We start from the raw sequence: 22,683 nt of genomic DNA, 5'->3' as shown, positions 1-22,683 counted from the left end.
GACGTCGTCAGCTTCTGTGGGCAACGTGCTCCGCTCTAGAGAGACGGAGCCACGTTCGTGTTAGCTAGGTTAGCTACTATTAAACATTAATGACGCGACGAAACATATAAAGCAAATACATAACCTAATGAAAACATGACGAATACAATCTAAGACAATTACTAAACAAACAAATAAAGCCAGCTCACTTTACATTCACTATTCCTATCTATTACCCCGATATAGCCCACAGACACGTTCAGACAGACGTTACCTCTTGGGGAATCCCGAGTCACTCTGGGGATCCCCCACAATCCCTTGCATCTTGTTATGAAGTGCAAGTGCACCTGAACCACAGCAGGTGGCGTAAATTCCATTTTAGCTGGATTTAATGCAGACCAGATTGACTATGTTACATGAGTGAGGAGCTAGATGCTAGGTGTGAGGAGTGAGGAGCTAGATGCTAGGTGTGAGGAGCTAGATGCTAGGTGTGAGGAGTGAGGAGCTAGATGCTAGGTGTGAGGAGTGAGGAGCTAGATGCTAGGTGTGAGGAGCTAGATGCTAGATGCTAGGTGTGAGGAGCTAGGTGTGAGGAGTGAGGAGCTAGATGCTAGGTGTGAGGAGCGAGGAGCTAGATGCTAGGTGTGAGGAGCTAGATGCTAGATGCTAGGTGTGAGGAGCGAGGAGGCCCTAGTTAAAGACAGAGAGGTCTAGAGGATATAAACATTTAACAAACATAAAATCCTTGTATCTGAACTTTTTGGAGCTTTTCCAACATTTATAAAAAAATACTAAATAAATATGTATAATAATACATAATAATACATTTCTTTATAAGAAATAAATATATTTTTATAATAATGATACAAGTATTTCTGTATCTGCTGAACTTAAATTGAATTTCTTAAATTAATTCTGATAATACTTTATCAAGTAAAAATTAGGCGGAAATAGTTTTAGATTAATCTGTAAATCCATCCATCCATCATCAATACCGCTTCATCCTCATTCGGGGCGCTGGAGCCGATCCCAGCTGACAGGGCGAAGGCGGGGTCACCTGGACAGGTCACAGTCCATCCAGGGCACATATAGAGACACATTCACAGCTATGGGACATTTAGAGATCAATTAACCTGAGCATGTCTTTGGACTGTGGGAGGAAGCCGGAGAACCCGGAGGGAACCCACGCTGCCACGGGGAGAACATGTTCCACACAGAAGGACCGCCTCGACCGGGAATAGAACCCACTGCCCTCTTGCTGTGAGGCGACAGTGCTAGCCACTACACCTAAATGTAGGATTTAAACATGTATTTTAAAATAAACACGCAAAGAATTTGATTAATATGCTCGATAACTTTCGAGGCCATATCCTTTAAGTTTTTTACTTATTTCATATTTTTTAAACTTGAATTTACAATAAATCTTGTTTTGATGATTTCCTGGCGTCACATATTATTTTATTATACATATTAACTTGATATTTCTTTATTTGTTACGACCTGTGGCTTCAATATAAATATGTGTGTGTATCATTGAAATTAAGTTTTTTATACCAATATTTTTTATATGCCAAAGAATATTTTAAAAAGGTGCAAATAGAATGAAAATGTAAAATGCATAAAGGTTTTGTAAGTTAACTATGTACATTGTTTTTATACTGTGTTTAATTTAGTCATGTTCATGTTATCACATAGTTTCAGTGTGTATATATTATTTTCATTATCTTTTAACGTGCATTAATTACACTTTATTTTGTTTTATTCATGCAAGAAAAAAAAAGTCCCATAAATGAAACTTCAACTTCTTCCACGTGTGATGTCATGCTGCCCCCTGCTGGTCACGGGCTGTACTGCGAGACCCCTTCAAATTACTTGGGAGATCAATCCGTCACACTTAAAAAAAAAAACTCGGATCCCTTTGAAGACGCCGCCGTAACTCCTCCCCTTTTCCCTGAGAAATTAACCCATTATTAACCAAAACCTCAAACTATTTTATTAAACGTTAAATGTCGACTGAAATGTAAGTTGACACTTAATTTAGGCAAAAATACAGAAATCGGAAGTGTGGAGTACACGGTAAAGTATGAATATGCCTTAACCAATCAGAGGCAGGGAGGGGCGGGTCATGGCTTCTTGGGGTTGGAAAAAAAAAAAAAAAAAAAAATTTGGTTTATATTAAAGTTAAATGTTCACATCGATTGTGGGAATTTGTCCTTCCGGGCGGCTAAAGAGCGGCCGGTCCACTCGAGGCCGGCGGCACACGATGACGGCGGCGGCAGACGTGCAACCGTGAACCCAGAGTCCGGCGTGGAGCGGCCGGGCGAACACGGTCCGGACCGTGTGCAGCAGGGTCATGGAGTCGCCGGTGACGCTGTAGAAGGACAGGACCCCCGCGGCGTGATCCAGGTACACGCCCACCCGGGCGGGCGCGGCGGCCTGGCTGGAGACGTGCCGCACCACGCAGCGCCGGTCGGAGCAATCCAGGGCCCAGGACGCGGCGTTGCGGTTCCCGTCCTACTCACGTCTTTGTACGCCGCGGCGACGGACACCGCCCCCCCGCTCCTCTCCACCTCCCAGGAGTGGCGTCCGGCGAGACTCTCTTTGCTCAGGACCAGGCGCCTGGCTGGGGTGCCCCTGGTCGTCCTCCACGTTCGTGGCTTTCCGGCCGAAGGGGGTCTGGCTTTGTTCCAGAGCAGGAAGACGGGGGAGGAGTTGTGAGGGCTTCACATTCCTCTCTCAGGAAGAGGAGCGGCTCGTTTTCATCGCGTTGGGTGGAGGAAAATGTTTCGTTCATCATTCTGATGACAGGTGCTTTGTTCTCTCTCTCTCTCTCGTCTCTCAGGTATGAACCAACACCAACTGGGAAAATAGACAGAACCTGTTCACATGGATCCCTTCAATGGAACATTATAATCTAGAGTAATAGAGAGATGTTGATCGTTATTTATACATGATTCTAGACTCGAGAGTCTTTGTCTCGGATGTGTCCGAGACAAAGGCCACCGAGGCAAAGGCCACCGAGATAAAGACCACCGAGGCAAAGGCCACCGAGACAAAGGCCACCGAGACAAAGGCCACCGAGGCAAAGGCCACCGAGACAAAGGCCACCGAGACAAAGACCACCGAGGCAAAGACCACCGAGACAAAGGCCACCGAGACAAAGGCCACCGAGGCAAAGGCCACCGAGGCAAAGGCCACCGAGGCAAAGGCCACCGAGGCAAAGACCACCGAGACAAAGACCACAGAGGCAAAGACCACCGAGACAAAGACCACCGAGACAAAGGCCACCGAGACAAAGACCACCGAGGCAAAGACCACCGAGACAAAGGCCACCGAGACAAAGGCCACCGAGGCAAAGGCCACCGAGGCAAAGACCACCGAGACAAAGACCACCGAGGCAAAGACCACCGAGACAAAGACCACCGAGGCAAAGACCACCGAGACAAAGACCACCGAGACAAAGGCCACCGAGACAAAGACCACCGAGGCAAAGACCACCGAGGACCCAAATGCCGACGCCGAGGCAGAACAAGGCCGAGGAAAAGAAATTCACGATGAATCGATGTTCAAATTACCATCGACCCCCCCCCACGTTCTTCCAAAAGAGGTCCCGGATTTCTGTAACCCCCCTCAATGGGCGTGTCGGCCAAATGTCCCGAAGGTCTTCAGGGTCAAATCTCTGTGGCGATGTGGAGGAACGATGCATTTGAATCATAAGCTTTACGTTTCAGAACCGGAGGTGTCAGCGTGGGTCTGGCTCTGAAGGACCTAATCAGATCCAGAAATGGCCCACGCAGCACGTATATGGTTCTGGTTTTGAGGCTGTGAACCAGATCCAGTAAGCGGGCATCGAGGCAGCCAAGAGCGGTACGTCCTCAGGGTGCAGGAGGCGTGTCGCTGTGATCAAAGAGATCCTCAGTTCATCTCTGTGACTGCGTGTGAACCCCGAGCCAAACACAGCGCAACTGGATTTTCCAGATTGCAGAAGCTATGTGCACGTCGACCCAACAACTTCAGACCACTTCCCCGTATAGAGAGGGAAAGAGCAGTTCAGTCTCATCTTTCAAACTCGTCCGCCATGTCGCTCTCTCTCCTGCTGCTGCTGCTGGGCTCGGCCCGGGCTTCTCTGTTCCACGGGTCGGTGCTGACTTACTACCCAATAAACACCAACGAGGACGGATCCACCACGGTACGTAGTCACTGCCCTTCTTATCGCAACCGCGAGTTCGAATTTAGAAAATGTTAGTTGACGAAAGGTTCATCGTCGTTACCTTAACGGAGACTTTTTAAATACCTTTTCGAGGGGTTCTTGTCGGTTCTTTGGAGCGCCGAAGACCACGAGATGGATCCGATCAAGTCCAGGACTCGGGGTCGGTAGCAGAACAAATGAAGAATCCATTTTGAAACCATTTGGACATTTAAAGAACATTACCTGGTTAGAGCAGTACAATAACTAGAAGTATGACATCACTAAGATCTCCATCTGTCATTTATAGAGGGAGGAAGATGTCTTCTTATACCTTCGGTCCAGAGAAAAAGTTCGTGATTTTCCGATGTTTTGAGATGGGAAACATTTGGTTGTCGTCCGCTAAGCTCCTGTGGACGGTCTTTGACTCCTCCCACAGATGGTCCTCCGCTACAAGCTGACCTACGACCTCTGCTCCAAGAGCGACGTCTGGGTCTGCCTGGACGGTGATTGCGGGTTTCTGAGTTCTTACGCGCTGAAGACGGTGGACCAGAACAGCAGCGCGGCGTGGTGCCAGAGGGAGGGGATCCAGACCCGGCGGTTCCAGAGAAACGCGCCCTTCATGATGGAGTGAGTGACCGCGCACACGGTAACACGGCTAACCGAGGAAGTTACGCGCACACGGAAACACGGCTAACCGAGGAAGTTACGCGCACACGGAAACGCGGCTAACCGAGGAAGTTACGCGCACACGGTACCACGGCTAACCGAGGAAGTTACGCGCACACGGTAACACGGCTAACCGAGGAAGTTACGCGCACACGGTAACACGGCTAACCGAGGAAGTTACGCGCACACGGTAACACGGCTAACCGAGGAAGTTACGCGCACACGGTAACACGGCTAACCGAGGAAGTTACGCGCACACGGAAACGCGGCTAACCGAGGAAGTTACGCGCACACGGAAACACGTCTAACCGAGGAAGTTACGCTCACACGGTAACACGGCTAACCGAGGAAGTTACGCGCACACGGTAACACGGCTAACTGAGGAAGTTACGCGCACACGGAAACACGGCTAACCGAGGAAGTTACGCGCACACGGTAACACGGCTAACCGAGGAAGTTACGCGCACACGGAAACGCGGCTAACCGAGGAAGTTACGCGCACACGGAAACACGTCTAACCGAGGAAGTTACGCTCACACGGTAACACGGCTAACCGAGGAAGTTACGCGCACACGGTAACACGGCTAACTGAGGAAGTTACGCGCACACGGAAACACGGCTAACCGAGGAAGTTACGCGCACACGGTAACACGGCTAACCGAGGAAGTTACGCGCACACGGTAACACGGCTAACCGAGGAAGTTACGCGTACACGGCAAAGAGATACAGCTAGAAGGCCTGGTGAGGAACGAAGGCTTCATTTATAAACACATGCAGCCTCGTGGTTTAGAGTTTCATCTTTTATGGTTTTGATCATTGGAGAAAAAATAAATGTTCATCTGAAAAATTCAAGTTTTGTTCTTGAACTTTGAAAAATTCAACTTTTCAAAGTTCAAGAACATGTATTTTATTTTATTTATCCTTCGTGGCTTAGTGTCAGCAGACAAGTGTCGCCAAGTGTCCTCGTCAAGTGTCCTCACCAAGTATCCTCGCTAAGTGTCCTTGCTAATGTCTCACCCGCAGTCTCACGATCGGGTCGAGATCTTTACAACAAACTGATCTGTTTATGTTTTCAGTCTTTAAAATAAACTATGTCAACAACGTGGCGAATCTGAGCGATGCAAATGTTTGATAGGGACACGAGCGTGACGACGAAAGCTTGTTAATCATAACGTTGTCCTCTCCATGTTGCAGGGCTCTCAAGTTTTGAAGACAGGCAAGCGTGAGATTTCCATCAGCACCCGATACAGATGACCGTTGCGCGCGCCGGCATCGAGCCGAAAAGAGTTGTTGACGGGGGGGGGGGGGGGGGGGTGCTAGTGACTATTTGTTTGCTCCATCCCAATGCGCGCAGACCGGCGTCGGAGCTCTGCAGCGGAACAATCGATCGGCGTATTGAGCACCCCTGCATTCAAGCATTAAATAGCCGAGAGGTTTTTTCAGCGTGAGGAATTCGATGTGTGGCGGGAGTGCGTGAGATAGACCGAAATGCGTGAGTCTCACGCTCAATGCGTGAGACTTGAGAGCCCTGATGTTGTTTACTGTCAACCACAGGAATCTGGTGCATAGAAAGTGTCGAGCCATAGCGCCTGCGGGGCTTTAGTAATACTTCTGTTTTCTTTGATCCACTGTGGCTCATACCACGCCCCTCTCCGTTGAGACCACATACCTCTAGCTTGAGACCACGCCCCTCTCCGTTGAGACCAGTCAGTTCTACCAGTCATTTAAAACTGTGCAAATGAACCTTTTCATGACTTCCACTGAAGATTCTTCGGTGGTCTTTGGAGCAGTAACAGAAACGGCATCAGCTACATGACGTCGTTGACCTCGGTGGAGCTGAGGAAGAGGTCGGACACGGGTCGGGTCAACTCGTCCCCGCAGACCAACATCCTGCCAGAACTCAGGTGCCAGTAGCTACTCACCTTCACGTGTTTCAATGATTGTATGCAGCAGTCACTGAATCCACTGGTTTGACGTGTTCATTGCAAAATGTTTCTAGAGTTCCTTCAAACTGTCAGAGAGACCTTGACCTGTTGACCTTTGACCCCGACGGAGACGAGGTCAGATGCAGATATGGAACGAGAGCTGCATTGGAGTGTGTTCAATGCACACCGGCCCCCGTCCTCAGCCTCTCCTCCGTGAGTACACACCGAGGCCAGAAAACAACAAGTACCACATGTACCTCTGAGAGGTAGTACAGTAACAAGTACTACATGTACCTCTGAGATGTAGTACAGTAACAAGTACCACATGTACCTCTGAGAGGTAGTACAGTAACAAGTACCACATGTACCTCTGAGATGTAGTACAGTAACAAGTACCACATGTACCTCTGAGATGTAGTACAGTAACAAGTACCACATGTACCTCTGAGATGTAGTACAGTAACAAGTACCACATGTACCTCTGAGAGGTAGTACAGTAACAAGGACCACATGTACCTCTGAGATGTAGTACAGTAACAAGTACCACATGTACCTCTGAGATGTAGTACAGTAACAAGTACCACATGTACCTCTGAGATGTAGTACAGTAACAAGTACCACATGTACCTCTGAGATGTAGTACAGTAACAAGGACCACATGTACCTCTGAGATGTAGTACAGTAACAAGTACTACATGTACCTCTGAGATGTAGTACAGTAACAAGGACCACATGTACCTCTGAGATGTAGTACAGTAACAAGGACCACATGTACCTCTGAGATGTAGTACAGTAACAAGTACTACATGTACCTCTGAGAGGTAGTACAGTAACAAGTACCACATGTACCTCTGAGATGTAGTACAGTAACAAGGACCACATGTACCTCTGAGATGTAGTACAGTAACAAGTACCACATGTACCTCTGAGATGTAGTACAGTAACAAGTACCGCATGTACCTCTGAGATGTAGTACAGTAACAAGGACCACATGTACCTCTGAGATGTAGTACAGTAACAAGTACTACATGTACCTCTGAGATGTAGTACAGTAACAAGGACCACATGTACCTCTGAGAGGTAGTACAGTAACAAGTACTACATGTACCTCTGAGATGTAGTACAGTAACAAGTACCACATGTACCTCTGAGATGTAGTACAGTAACAAGTACCACATGTACCTCTGAGATGTAGTACAGTAACAAGGACCACATGTACCTCTGAGATGTAGTACAGTAACAAGTACTACATGTACCTCTGAGATGTAGTACAGTAACAAGTACATGTACCTCTGAGATGTAGTACAGTAACAAGTACCACATGTACCTCTGAGATGTAGTACAGTAACAAGGACCACATGTACCTCTGAGATGTAGTACAGTAACAAGTACTACATGTACCTCTGAGATGTAGTACAGTAACAAGGACCACATGTACCTCTGAGAGGTAGTACAGTAACAAGTACTACATGTACCTCTGAGATGTAGTACAGTAACAAGTACCACATGTACCTCTGATATGTAGTACAGTAACAAGGACCACATGTACCTCTAACATGTAGTACAGTAACAAGGACCACATGTACCTCTGAGAGGTAGTACAGTAACAAGTACTACATGTACCTCTGAGATGTAGTACAGTAACAAGTACTACATGTACCTCTGAGAGGTAGTACAGTAACAAGTACCACATGTACCTCTGAGAGGTAGTACAGTAACAAGGACCACATGTACCTCTGAGATGTAGTACAGTAACAAGTACCACATGTACCTCTGAGATGTAGTACAGTAACAAGTACTACATGTACCTCTGAGATGTAGTACAGTAACAAGTACCACATGTACCTCTGAGATGTAGTACAGTAACAAGTACCACATGTACCTCTGAGAGGTAGTACAGTAACAAGTACATGTACCTCTGAGATGTAGTACAGTAACAAATACCACATGTACCTCTGAGATGTAGTACAGTAACAAGGACCACATGTACCTCTGAGAGGTAGTACAGTAACAAGTACCACATGTACCTCTGAGATGTAGTACAGTAACAAGTACCACATGTACCTCTGAGAGGTAGTACAGTAACAAGTACCACATGTACCTCTGAGAGGTAGTACAGTAACAAGTACCACATGTACCTCTGAGATGTAGTACAGTAACAAGTACCACATGTACCTCTGAGATGTAGTACAGTAACAAGTACCACATGTACCTCTGAGATGTAGTACAGTAACAAGTACCACATGTACCTCTGAGATGTAGTACAGTAACAAGGACCACATGTACCTCTGAGAGGTAGTACAGTAACAAGTACCACATGTACCTCTGAGATGTAGTACAGTAACAAGTACCACATGTACCTCTGAGATGTAGTACAGTAACAAGTACCACATGTACCTCTGAGAGGTAGTACAGTAACAAGTACCACATGTACCTCTGAGATGTAGTACAGTAACAAGTACCACATGTACCTCTGAGATGTAGTACAGTAACAAGTACTACATGTACCTCTGAGAGGTAGTACAGTAACAAGTACCACATGTACCTCTGAGAGGTAGTACAGTAACAAGTACCACATGTACCTCTGAGATGTAGTACAGTAACAAGTACTACATGTACCTCTAACATGTAGTACAGTAACAAGTACCACATGTACCTCTAACATGTAGTACAGCAGCTGGAAATGGAAATACTCATTTGAAGTACAATTACCTCAAATTTGCAGTGCAGTCCTTAAGTAAATATCCATTCACCAATAAGAGAGACAGATGTTTTTTTGTTTGTTGCTCTTGTATTTCAGTACATTAACATCCGTTGGTTTTTTGTCCCCATGGTGTTGTTGTTGTTTTGTCCCCATGTTGTTGTTGTGTGTCCCCATGTTATTGTTGTTGTTTGTCCCCATGGTGTTGTTGTTGTTTGTCCCCATGGTTTTGTTGTTGTTGTTTATCCCCATGTTGTTGTTGTCATTTGTCCCCATGGTGTTGTTGTCGTTTGTCCCCATGTTGTTGTTTGTCCCCATGGTGCTGTTGTTTGTTCCCATGTTGTTGTTGTTGTTTTGTCCCCATGTTGTTGTTGTGTGTCCCCATGTTATTGTTGTTGTTTGTCCCCATGGTGTTGTTGTTGTTTTGTCCCCATGTTGTTGTTGTGTGTCCCCATGTTATTGTTGTTGTTTGTCCCCATGGTGTTGTTGTTGTTTTGTCCCCATGTTGTTGTTGTGTGTCCCCATGTTATTGTTGTTGTTTGTCCCCATGGTGTTGTTGTTGTTTGTCCCCATGGTTTTGTTGTTGTTGTTTATCCCCATGTTGTTGTTGTTGTTTGTCCCCATGTTGTTGTTGTTGTCTGTCCCCTTGCAGTCCTGTACGTTGTCTTTCAGCTCCACCGTTCCCAGTAACGAAGGAACTTACGCTGTCCAGCTGGTGATGGAGGACGTCGCCAGGCGACCCGTCACCGTGACTCGGAACGACGGGGCGGAGACCGTCCTCCAGGCCGGCGCCCCGATCGGCCAATCGGCTGTCGACTTTACTTTCATCGGTAATGGTTCTAGTTTGGCAGCCTGGACTCATTCATACGTAATACGTGACCTTTGGCATTGATCTTTTGTACATGTATAGCTTTTATCATAAAAGGTCTGATTTGAGTCTTCGTGCTCATGTTTTGATACAGCCGATTAAAAACGTCTGAGTTTCACTTCATGACCACAATCTGTTGGTTTCTAGGTAGAAACTAGTCACAAAATTCATTCAGTTGCATTTCGTCTCCATCGACACGGATTGACGCATTTCACAACATCCAAAGAGACAAGTATTGATCCCCAGAAACAGGACTTCAACCCAGAAGACCGGTACGTTCTGATCCTTTTTGTGGTTCGATGGAAGTTCCTTTGATGCCTGAACCAAACCGGCGTGAACACGTCGAGGCTTTTGACCTTTCGCTAGACGAGAAGTCGGAGGGTCACCGAAGACATCGGGACACCATGAGCGTCTTGTACATCACCGGGTGTTTCCATCTTCACTAAACAATGTGCTTGTCTTCATCGTTCCAGTGGATCCCGCGGTGGAGTCCTGCACCGAGGGACTCTACCTGCCCAGGTTCCTGCCCCCGACCCCGGCTAACAGAGCTCGGCTGTCCGCGCCCGTCGACCGGCCGCTTGAGATCAGCATCAAGGCGGAGGCGAATATCTCCACGTGAGTCAGAGATCGAACCGAATTAAGAGAACGCCAATGATGCCGAATGTTGTGAATGGTCATTGAACGCCACATCATGACCTTCGGACCGGCGTCTCTAGTTCCCTGAGAAGTGTTACGACCCGTTAGCACGTTTTGTTCTCATTGACGTATTATTGAACTGGCGGTTAACACATCTCACGAGGTCATGTAAGGATTTCGTCCAACACCGCCTGAACCTAACTTTGGTCTCTTCTACTGTTGAAAGGATTTCCGAACTTCTGTTCAGCGGGCCGTACAACACGATTAAGACGTCATCGGGGGCGGGGCAGTACACCCTGAGATGGACGCCGTCCGAGGGCGACGGAGAGAACCAGCCCTTCTGCTTCGCCGTCCAGGCCGTTTTCAAGTCAGTCCCTCATAGAAACACTTGGGGAATGTCAGTCGCATCATTTGCCTTTTTTTCCTTATAGCTAGTCATAACGCTATGAATTGTGGGTAATTTCTTGAGTCAAAGTCTGCAGAAACGCGGACTTGTCGAAAGTCCTGAAACGTACGCGAGAGCCTCCGAGCTCTTTGCCAGGTGGGACGATGTGAGTCCATCGGACGTCTCGACGTATCTAACGTATAAATAACTTGTCGTCCTGGTTCGTCTCCGCAGTGCGGTCCAGTTTCAGTCGGAGCTCCGATGTGTCGTCGTGACGATCGGAGACGGTGAGCAGAAACACCCTCCTTTGTTCTTGTCTTCCGGACTCCAGCGCCAGAGTCTTCGATAGACCCTTCCTGCTACCGACCCAACAACGGCAACTCCACCCTGAACTACTACCCCACGAACTACAACCAGCAGTTCAACTACGACCCCACGAACTACAACCAGCAGTTCAACAACTGCCACTCCACCCTCAACGACTACTACCAGTGTTCCTGAGCCGAAATTCGTAATTTGTGATATTGGGCGATAAAATGAAACTGGATTGAACCGGTCCGTCCGGCCGCGGCTCCGTCTCGTCACACGGACTTATTCCCCTCAGTCTGCTGGTACTTCTTGGTCTCGACAGCCATCATCAGTTGTGGTTTACTAGATGTTGGTTAGACGAAGGAAATGTAGAAGTTCTTTGTTTTTTTAAATTGAGCAATTCTGTATACTTTGCATGATTACAAAACTTGACATGGTTGAATAACTACATGTTGACTTTCTCTGAGCATTTAATTCTATAAGTTCTTGACAAGGAAATGCTGAAAAATAAAAATACTTTCTAATCTAACCGCTTACCTGCTCATGTGGACTCGTTGGTCTTTTATCTATTCATCAAACACCCTCCAAAATATAAATAATCTTCAGAATTCATTTGGACACAACAAAAAAGGAGCCGGTGAAGTTCAAAAGATCCGTTTTACTTCCAGTTGAAGGAGCAGCGAGACATTGGGGATCACAATAAATAAAACATCTGTAAACACACGATAAAAACTCTTTGTTGGTTTGACGGGCGTGAAACGAAATAATTTTCTTTAGGACGAGCCATATAAAACACAGTTTTTACCAGCTGAAGAAATTCAAACTTAATGTTTATTATTTAAACAGTATTTCAAATATTTGTATATTCTTTCTTTGGTTTATATATTTATTTTGTGGGGGGGGGAATAGCTTACAAATAAATAAAAAAATCTGACAATTACATGCCACTATAGCCAAACATGTTGGGAAATCTCCGTGTCTACATGAGTTTACAGCTTAAATGACACAAATGAATGAGTAAAAGGATAAATATTTACATAAATGTTTATTCTTTTAATCAAACCGTATGAATATAACAAATTAAAAGGACTTTTCCAAAACTTTTGGGATTACATTTATTTTTTAAAGGACTTTTCCAGGAAATAACAATTTTTTTAATTCCATGACGTTTCCAGGTTTTCCATGATCCTGCAAAGGGGCAACAATACGAGCCAATCAGAGCCTCCCAGCTCTCAAGAAGGGAACAGGAAGCTGGGAGAATGGTGGCACCCCATTGGTTGGTTTCATGCTAACGTAATGTTGTAATGCTAAAGGTTATTTAGCTGCTCTGCGCGAGTTGTTTTGAATTGGGCTGGTAGCCGTCCATCCCTTAGCCTTCCGGTCTCGATGCTAAGCTAAGTTGCGGCTACATTTAAACCGTCAACACTTGAGACCGCGGCTAGCGTCTCTCCGAGAGGTTTCAGCTCGTTAAGAGACTCAAATGAGATTTCTCAGTAACTTCAGTAAATTATACAATTAGAAAAAAGAAAAAGAAGGCAGACCCGGTCATGTGATCTAAAGTCAAGAGAGAGAGAGAGAGAGAGAGAGAGAGACACCAACTGGCAGTTGTTCTGGTTTTTCGTAGCATCTGAGGAACATTTGTGAATACTTTGTTAAAAATGAAGTCACAATAACTATTTACACACATAAAAGCCTCCTCAGTGTTTCATGATCACAAAACAACAACAACAACAACACAGTTATTGGTGGAGATATGTCTACGGAATAGTCAATCAATAAGTTAAAAATCGTCCCTTCACTGAGATTTAGCAGAACACTGAGAAGAGCACTCTGAGTGTGTGTGTGTGTGTGTGTGTGCGTGTGTGCGTACAAGTGGAACACATGACACTTTGTTGTACTTCAAAATAAACACAGGAATGAGGAAACAAACTAAACAAACACAAAAAAGAATCTCTTTGAGGTCAGTCTTTTTCCCCCGGTTTGCTTATAGACCCTGAACACATCGTTTTTGTTTCTATTATTGTTGTTATTGTCCCAGTTTGTTGTTGTTAGGTCACAGGAAGTGAAGGAGCTCGTTCAGTTTCCCCGCACTTACAAAATGACGTGTTCGTTGATCATATAAATATCTGTAAAAATGAAGAACTAGAACGTCAGAGGGTTCTGCAGCTCTGCCCCGCAGGAGAACCTTTTATATTCCAGGTTCCACCTGGAACGCTTTCATAGTTTTCTACTTAGAACCGAACATCTGTGAAAGGTTCCAAGGGAAACCCGGTATGAAAGGTTCTACAGGGAACCCTCCGAGCGTGTAAACGAGAACCCACCCAGGGGGTTCTACGGAGAACCCTTTAATATTCAAACCCACCAAGGGGGTTCTATTGAGAACCCTTTAATATTCAAACCCACCAAGGGGGTTCTATTGAGAACCCTTTAATAGTCCAAGGGGTTCGTCTAAAACCCACCAAGGGGGTTCTATTGAGAACCCTTTAATATTCAAAGAGGTTCATCTAAAACCCACCAACGGGGTTCTATTGAGAACCCTTTAATATTCAAAGAGGTTCATCTAAAACCCACCAAGGGGGTTCTATTGAGAACCCTTTTATCATCCAAGGGGTTCGTCTAAAACCCACCAAGGGGGTTCTACGGAGAACCCTTTCAGGGGAACTTGAGCTCCGCCCTCAGGGGGCGAGGCCGATGTGGGGCAGCTCATCCCACAACGATCTACGGGTTCTCCTACTCCCAAAAGCGGTTCTTTGGGGGAAAGGGGTTCTTAATGGAACCCTTGTGGTAGAACAGAACCTTTGAGAACCTCGGGGGGAACTCTTATCTCTGGGAAGGTATACTCCAAGTGGTTGATTTGAGAACACTAATAAATAAATAATAGAAAATACAGTAACCTTCAGAAAACACAGAACCCCTCCAGACGCATCTAGAGGTTCAGGGGGAGGAACACTTTGACGAAACAGGAAGTGGAACCCCCTGACCTCCTTCAGCTGACGCTCGTTGGAGGACAACGGGAAGTTTGTGTTCTCGCGCTTCGTGAATACTGACCAGAAGTCCTTCAAACGTGGCCTGGAAACCCCGTTTCTCGTACTTGTTTACACCCGTAAATGTAACTTCGGAGGCTTTCGGCCCAAAGGAGAAGATTTAAGGAGACTTCCGACGTCACGTTATCGGCTCGGAGAACCCATTGGAGGTCCCCGGGGGGGTGAAGTACCACATTCACACACACACACACACACACACGCACATTAGACGTCGTAGTCGGGCAGGGCGGAGTAGGTGATGCCCCCAACCGACGGAGGGCTGGAGTGGAGGGGAAGCAGCCAGCAGAGGACCGAACCTGGAGATTAAAACGCTATTTTTAGATTTGAAATGAACAAAATTCTTTAAAAGAGCGACGAAGAAACGCCCAAAAGCTGCGTTTGTTTCAGCTGGAAAACGTGTATTTGTGTATTAAAGTATTTGATGAGCTTAACAAAGTGAAAAAGTTACAGACACCATTAACTGTCAGTGAAAAACAGCTACGCGACGCACCTGTAGCATGACATCATGGTGGGCTTAGCAAGCTAGCGAGCTAAATAGCGAGCTAACTAGCGAGCTAATTAGCTACCCCCTAAACGTTTTTGTGATGATGACAAGCACACACACACACACACACACCTCTTCCAAAGACCTCCCGCAGCAGGGCGAGCTTGGGCTTGCGGGTGTGTGTGGGGGGTTGCGGGGAGGAGGGGGTGGATGATGAAGACGAAGAGCCTCGCTCCTTCATCATCAGTCTGTTCTTCATCTGCTCGATGGGAGTCTCGTCTGTGATTATGGAAACCAGCTGAGGAAGGAATACATGTCAGAATACAGTAAGTATCGTAATACAGTAGAACAGTACAGTAAAGTACTACAGTACAGTAATACATTAATACAGTACAGTACTACAGTACATTAATACAGTAAGACAGTAGTACAGTAATACATTACAGTAATACAGGACTACAGTACAGTAATACAGTACAGTAAAGTACAGTAATACAGTACAGTAATTAGGGATGGGTATCGTTTGGGTTTTTTCCGATACCGGTGCTAAACCGGTACTTTTAAAACGATACCGGTGCCTAAACGGTGCCTGAACCGATACTTTTTTTTAAAAACGCACAATGAGGACATTAAAAACCTCTTTGGCCAGATTCCCTGTAGAAGCCGTTATCATGGAGCACCGACACACAACGGATATCAGACTGTTAACATACACAATATATGTTCTCCATGATATGATGTGATATGTATTGTCATGTGCAGACTTTATAGGGTTAACCTGTCACTGTGTTGATGGGCAAAGAGAACAACCAATCAGAGGGACTGAAGATGACACGTGACAAATAAAGTGTTGCTTCTGACAGCGAGAGTTACACTGAAACAAAGTGACGCCCCACGGTCTTTATTCCTCCGTCATTATATTCCCGGTAACACCGGGTATACAGCCGGGACCGCTGGACACCAACACATCTGCTAGCAGACTGTCACGCTCGTAGCTCGTAGTGCGTAGCTAGCTACGAGCTAGCTTAAACATGGTTATAATGGCTAATTTATTATTTCTTGGGCTACTTTTATGAATGCAAGACTTGCAATCAACGATCCGGTACTAATCTGAGTTCCGGCTGCTCGTCATCATCGATCTCCCCGTGTTCAGGGGACCGTCGCGTCCAGCCTGACGCTGGTGTGCTCCACACGGCCTCACTAGTCACACACGGCCACGCCTCCTCTCAGAGTTACATATGAGAGGCTCGTAACCGGCTGACAGGGCGGAGTCACCTGAGAAGTTCACAACAATAGTTTTTTCAATTTCGTTCTGCGGACTTGAGAGCCCTGCGTTTCGGTCCCGGTAATACCGGTTGTATTGGAACCGGTGCCACATTGGCAGAGTAGAGTAGAGTTATTAAAAAACATTTAAATTCTTTCAGGTAGCAAAGATGCCTCGTAAAAGACCTTTGCCAGGCCAGAATGCAGAGGGCAACACCCGACAACATCTCACTCCAAGGTTTTTTAAAAAGTTGGCAGCTCTGCGGTTGTATTGGAACCGGTATTACATTGGCACCGGTTTCCGGTACCCAACCCAAACAGTAATACAGTACAGTGGTACAGGACAGTAGTACAGTACATTAATACAGTAATACAGTACAGTAGTACAGGACAGTAGTACAGTACATTAATACAGTATAGTACTACAGTACTGTATTACTGTACTGTATTACTGTACTGTATTACTGTATTACAGTACAGTAGTACAGTAATACAGTAATACTGTACAGTAATATAGTATAGTACTACAGTAATACAGTACTACAGTACAGTAGTACAGTACAGTAATACAGTAATACAGTACAGTAATACTGTAATACAGTACAGTAATACAGTAATACAGTACAGTATTACTGTATTACAGTACAGTAATACAGTAATACTGTACAGTAATAGAGTATAGTACTACAGTAATACAGTACAGTAATACAGTACAGTAATACAGTACAGTAATACAGTACAGTAATACTGCCGTGTGTGTGTACCTGGTCGTAGAAGATCACCATGACGAACACACCAAACAGCACCGACTCCACCAGCAGGATGATGTAGTGGGCGCTGGAGAGCAGGAAGTACACAACGACCAATCAGAGCCACCGACCGACCCGAGGACCCGGTCAGACCCGACTCACGGACCACTCACACGACGAGGTGCTTGCCGGGCGTCTCCTCCGCCTCTTTGTCCGCGTCGCCTTCTCTCTCGTTCCTGATGCGCCAAACCCACGCCGACACCACCAGCACCATGGAGTACAGGCTGGCCACGCCTGGAGGTCACGGGGTCACGCCATCACACCACACGGTCACGCCATCAGACCACATGACCACACGGTCACGCCATCAGACCACACGGTCACGCCATCAGACCACATGACCACACGGTCACGCCATCAGACCACATGGTCACGCCATCAGGAGATATATATGCATGTATATAGGTATGCATGCATGGATGCATGTATACATGCATATATTCATACATATATACATATGCATGCTTGTATGTATATATGCATGTATTCATGCATGCATATATACATGTGTGTATGTATATTTATACACATACTCAAATACATATAATTATATATGTGTATATATACATATTCACAAATATATATATATATGTGTATATATAGTCCTCTTTTTATCAACATTTTGACATAAAAACTTACGTTGCAGACACAATATACACGTGTGTGTGTATGTATATATATGTGTATATATATATATAAATATATATGTGTATATATATATACACACACACATATATACAGGACTGTCTCAGAAAATTAGAATATTGTGATAAAGTTCTTTATTTTCTGTAATGCAATTAAAAAAACAAAAATGTCATGCATTCTGGATTCATTACAAATCAACTGAAATATTGCAAGCCTTTTATTCTTTTAATATTGCTGATTATGGCTTACAGCTTAAGAAAACTCTAAAATCCTATCTCATAAAATTTTAATATTTCCTCAGACCAAGTAAAAAAAGATTTATAACAGCTGAGTGTTTGTCAAGGCTCAGGAAACCCTTGCAGGTGTTTCGAGTTAATTAGACAATTCAAGTGATTTGTTTAATACCCTACTAGTATACTTTTTCATGATATTCTAATATTTAGAGATAGGATATTTGAGTTTTCTTAAGCTGTAAGCCATAATCAGCAATAAATCAGAATAAAAGGCTTGCAATATTTCAGTTGATTTGTAATGAATCCAGAATGCATGACATTTTTGTTTTTTGAATTGCATTACAGAAAATAAAGAACTTCATCACAATATTCTAATTTTCTGAGACAGTCCTGTATATATATAGACACACATATACATGTATATATACACACACATATATACTGTATATATAGACACAAATATATATGTATATATATATATTATATATATACATATATACTGTATATATATATATATATACACTACCGTTCAAAAGTTTGGGGTCATCCAAACAATTTTGTGTTTTCCATGAAAACTCACTTTTATTAATCAAATGAATTGAAAATTGAATAGAAAATATAGTGAAGACATTGACAAGGTTAGAAATAATGATTAATATTTGAAGTATTAATTTTGTTCTTCAAACTTCAAGCTCAAAGGAAGGCCAGTTATAGCTTATATCACCAGCATAACTGTTTTCAGCTGTGCTAACATAATTGCACGGGTTTTCTAATCAGACATTATTCTTCTAAGGCGATTAGCAAACACAATGTACCATTAGAACACTGGAGTGATGATGGAAATGGGCCTCTATACACCTCTGGAGATATGTCATTAGAAACCAGACGTTTCACCTAGAATAGTCATTTACCACATTAACAATGTATTGAGGGTATTTATGATTAATGTTATCTTTATTGAAAAAACAGTGCTTTACTTTGAAAAATAAAGACATTTCTAAGTGACCCCAAACTTTTGAATGGTAGTGTATATATATTTAGAGTAATTCAGTTTGCTCACCGCTGTAGAAGAGAAACTGGATGAAATATTTCTGGTTGAGCTCCCCGACACAGTTATTGATCCTAAAACAGATGAAGACATGGATGAGGAGGAGGAGGAGGAAGAGGAGGAGGAGGAAGAGGAGGTGTTCCCTCACCAGGGGCAGTGGTGGTCCATGCGCCGGATGCACCTCTGGCAGACCTGGCAGTGGTGCGCTCTGGGAGGTCTGTAGGTCTCACAGTGGCTGCACACGGACCAGCCTTCACAGCCCTGGAGCACAGCCAATCAGACGCTAGCGATCACCACAGCCAATCAGAGGGGTTCATTTTTGTTTTGTGTTATTTATTTAATGTATTTATCGTCTTTGTAAAAGATTTGTTTGTTGATTTCCAGATTTGTTCTGTGTTGTTTAAAAAAAAGTAAAAAAGATTAATTGAGAGTTTTGTTGGAACAAAAGATGTTTTGATTTGTGTGCAGTAAAAAATAAAAATAATAAAATGTGAGAAAGGCCCAAACAAGTAAAAAAATCACTTTTTGATCCAAATAATGTGAATTTAAATGTCGAGTTGACGTCTTCAAATTTCTTGTTTTTGTCGACCAAGTAAAACAAATAAAAATACAACCATAAAGAAATATTCAAATTACAAACATAGAAAACCGAGAAAATCATCACAAGGATTCATGTGATTCTTTCTTCATGTTATTTAATCTTATTAATAATACAGATTATTTAATGCGGATTCTGTGAAAAACATTAAATTCACGATGAACTCACCGACGCTCACGTGACATATTTAAATACTTTCATATATTTAGTGCATGCAGCGATCCATGTCCATAGCTGATGATGTCATCATAGCTGATGATGTCATCATCACTGAGTGTAACCAGGAGATTTAAACACTCACACGCTCGTTCATCCGACTCGACTGGGAGCGAAGATCTGAGAAGTCCATGGCGGTCTCAGGGAGAGGCACCATGCCTGTGTGACACACACACACACACACACACACACACACACACACACACACACACACACACACACACACACACACACACACACACACACACACACACACACACACACACACACACACAGACACATACACACACACATACATACACACACATATATACACAGACACACACATATATACACAGACACATATATACACACACACACAGACATACAGAGACACACACAGAGAGAGACACACACACACACACACGAAAGAGGAGACAAGGAGACGAAGAGAGAAGAAAAGAGGAGAGGAGACAAGGAGACGAAGAGAGAAGAAAAGAGGAGAGGAGACAAGGAGACGAAGAGAGAAGAAAAGAGGAGAGGAGACAAGGAGATGAAGAGGCAAGAATGGTAGAGACAAGGAGACAAAGAGGGGAGAAAAGAGGAGACAGGGAGATGAAGGGGGGAGAATAAAATTAGAAAAGAGAGCAAAAAAAGACTCATTAAAAAAACATACATAAAGTATTTATAAAGACATTTAAAACTCTTATTTTCACACACACACACACTGACCGGGGTCTGCGAGCGCGGCTCTGGCGTGGCAGGCCAGCAGCAGCGTCAGGACGAGGTTGAACACGGCGCCGTGCAGACTGCTCCACACGCTGCAGGAAGGAGGAAGAGTTCTCAAAATAAAAGTCAATAACTTCGGATATATTTTACTTACATTACGAATAACTTTTAAAGACTCGGCGGTCTGGAACAACCAGCATACGTCATAATATCAAGTGTACTTTATATTTTTTTATATTTCACTGTCTTAATGTTCACTAATTATCAGCTACTGGACTTAAGTACATATTCGAGGTATTTGTTTACTTACTTTGTTACTTCATACGAACATTTCAGATTATAATGTACTTTTTACTGCATATATTTTACTTACGTTACTAATAACTTTTAAAGACTCATAATGTACATATAGACAATATAACTCCCTTACAATGCATCGTTTAAGATTAAACAAGCGGCTCAATTATTTTAAATAAATAGTATTTTAATAGTAATGATGATAATATTAATATCTTAATTTAAAAAATACTTACTCGTAGTTTTTATGTATTTTTTTTAAACAGGTGTATTTGTTTTATTAGTATTATGGGCAGATTTACTTCATTCTAATTACAGAAATACACCTGTTTAAAAAAAATATGCATAAAAACTATGAGTAAGTATTTTATATATTAAGATATTAATATTATCATTTCTATTAAAATACTATTATTTACTTTAAATAATTGAGCCACTTATTTAATCTTCAACAATGCATTGTAAGAAGTTATATTATACTATATGTACATTATGAGTCTTTACAAATAATTATTAACTAAAGTTACATTAATGTAAAAAAGTACATTATAATCTGAAATGTTAGGATGAAGTAACAAAGTAAATAAGTAACAAAATACCTCGAATATGTACTTAAGTTAATTAGTGAACATTAAGACAGTAAAATATAATAAAATATAAAGTACACTTGATATTATGACGTATGCTGGTCGTTCCAGACCGCCGGTAGTAAACCCACGAAGAAGAAACACACGCACGTGTAATGTGTTGTCACAAACACACACGTAAACATGTAAACATGTAAACATGTGATTGCGTCAGAGCGAAACAAACAAACAAAGAGAGAGAGAGAGAGAGAGAGAGAGAGAGAGAGGGGGAGGGAGAGAGAGAGAGGGAGAGAGAGGGAGAGCGGGAGAGAGAGAGAGAGAGAGAGAGAGAGGAAGCGGAAGCGGTTGGTCCTGTCAGATGAATGGAGGCACGGCGCAGAGGAGCCGCCGCCTCCCGCCGCCATGTCGGTTTTTTACCGGTTCAAACGACACAAAAACACAAAGCACCGACCTGTCCGAGAAGGCGGGGAGGAGGACATACTGAATGACCACGTAGTCCGCGTAAAACACGCTGAAGTACGTCAGAATCAGACAGATAACGCCGCAGAGATCTCGCCTACAGCGGACGAACGCCATCTTCTGCCGGGCTCCGCCCCCCCCCCTCGTCTCCCCGCAACACTACCACCCTACTTCCGGGTCACGTCACGGTGAAACCCGACGCTACGTTCCTGGAGCGTCGAGAACAACACACAAGTTCTTAAAGGGCCAGTTCATTGAATTAATAATAATAATAAAATCTACAAAATGACACCAAAAAAATAAATACATATATTATTATTATTGAATAGTCTTACATTGTCATAGTCTAGAACCAAATGTCTATATCTGTACTATTAACTAAATACATTAAACTAAAACTTTCATTTTCAATAAATAGAAAACTAAATAAATGAATATGAATATATACATGTATATATTAATTATATAACAGTATATTTAATATATATTAATAAGTAGGAAAAAATAAATGAATATGAAACTATACATATTATATACAAATTATATAATTTATAAATATATATATACATTATATAATAGTATATATTAATAAGAAGGAGAAAATAAATCAATCTAAAAAGATATAGATATAGAC

General features: G+C 43.5%; 2 protein-coding genes across 3 annotated transcripts; one reads left to right on the top strand and one right to left on the bottom strand.

The window, feature by feature from the left end:
* Positions 1–3,828: 3,828 nt before the first annotated feature.
* On the top strand, positions 3,829–12,192 carry LOC130211783 (uncharacterized). Of its 2 annotated transcripts, XM_056442781.1 has the most exons (9): positions 4,247–4,349; positions 4,476–4,517; positions 4,605–4,795; positions 6,601–6,738; positions 6,834–6,972; positions 10,113–10,290; positions 10,802–10,943; positions 11,191–11,331; positions 11,584–12,192. In XM_056442781.1, the coding sequence occupies exons 3-9, from the start codon at positions 4,605–4,607 to the stop codon at positions 11,696–11,698; spliced, it is 1,044 nt and encodes a 347-aa protein (XP_056298756.1). In that variant the 5' UTR covers positions 4,247–4,349; positions 4,476–4,517; the 3' UTR covers positions 11,699–12,192. The 2 variants fall into 2 exon arrangements, with proteins under 2 accessions (XP_056298755.1, XP_056298756.1); XM_056442780.1 differs by lacking the exons at positions 4,247–4,349; positions 4,476–4,517 and adding an exon at positions 3,829–4,168.
* Positions 12,193–12,296: 104 nt separating this feature from the next.
* Positions 12,297–22,166, bottom strand: zgc:77880 (zf-DHHC domain-containing protein). Its single transcript, XM_056442785.1, has 9 exons — positions 22,042–22,166; positions 20,710–20,798; positions 20,084–20,157; positions 19,333–19,445; positions 19,197–19,258; positions 17,372–17,492; positions 17,214–17,286; positions 15,319–15,484; positions 12,297–14,998 (listed from the first exon to the last, which is right to left on the bottom strand). Exons 1-9 carry the CDS (start codon positions 22,164–22,166, stop codon positions 14,907–14,909), a joined length of 915 nt encoding a protein of 304 aa, XP_056298760.1. The 3' UTR covers positions 12,297–14,906.
* Positions 22,167–22,683: the final 517 nt, after the last annotated feature.

Source organism: Pseudoliparis swirei, chromosome 21 (assembly GCF_029220125.1).
Source record: "Pseudoliparis swirei isolate HS2019 ecotype Mariana Trench chromosome 21, NWPU_hadal_v1, whole genome shotgun sequence".
NCBI lineage: Eukaryota > Metazoa > Chordata > Actinopteri > Perciformes > Liparidae > Pseudoliparis > Pseudoliparis swirei.
Note: the sequence above shows the minus strand (reverse complement) of the source record. Positions and strands in the feature narration are given on the sequence as shown.

Coding starts and splice junctions, on each gene's coding strand:
- LOC130211783 (XM_056442780.1), top strand. CDS start 4,058: ATGTCGCTCTCTCTCCTGCTGCTGCTGCTGGGCTCGGCCCGGGCTTCT. Junction 4,169..4,604: donor ACGAGGACGGATCCACCACG/GTACGTAGTCAC, acceptor CTCCTCCCACAG/ATGGTCCTCCGCTACAAGCT. Junction 6,739..6,833: donor AACATCCTGCCAGAACTCAG/GTGCCAGTAGCT, acceptor AAATGTTTCTAG/AGTTCCTTCAAACTGTCAGA.
- zgc:77880 (XM_056442785.1), bottom strand. CDS start 22,166: ATGGCGTTCGTCCGCTGTAGGCGAGATCTCTGCGGCGTTATCTGTCTG. Junction 20,799..22,041: donor CTCCCCGCCTTCTCGGACAG/GTCGGTGCTTTG, acceptor TCCTTCCTGCAG/CGTGTGGAGCAGTCTGCACG. Junction 17,287..17,371: donor CCCGGCAAGCACCTCGTCGT/GTGAGTGGTCCG, acceptor CCTGCTCTCCAG/CGCCCACTACATCATCCTGC.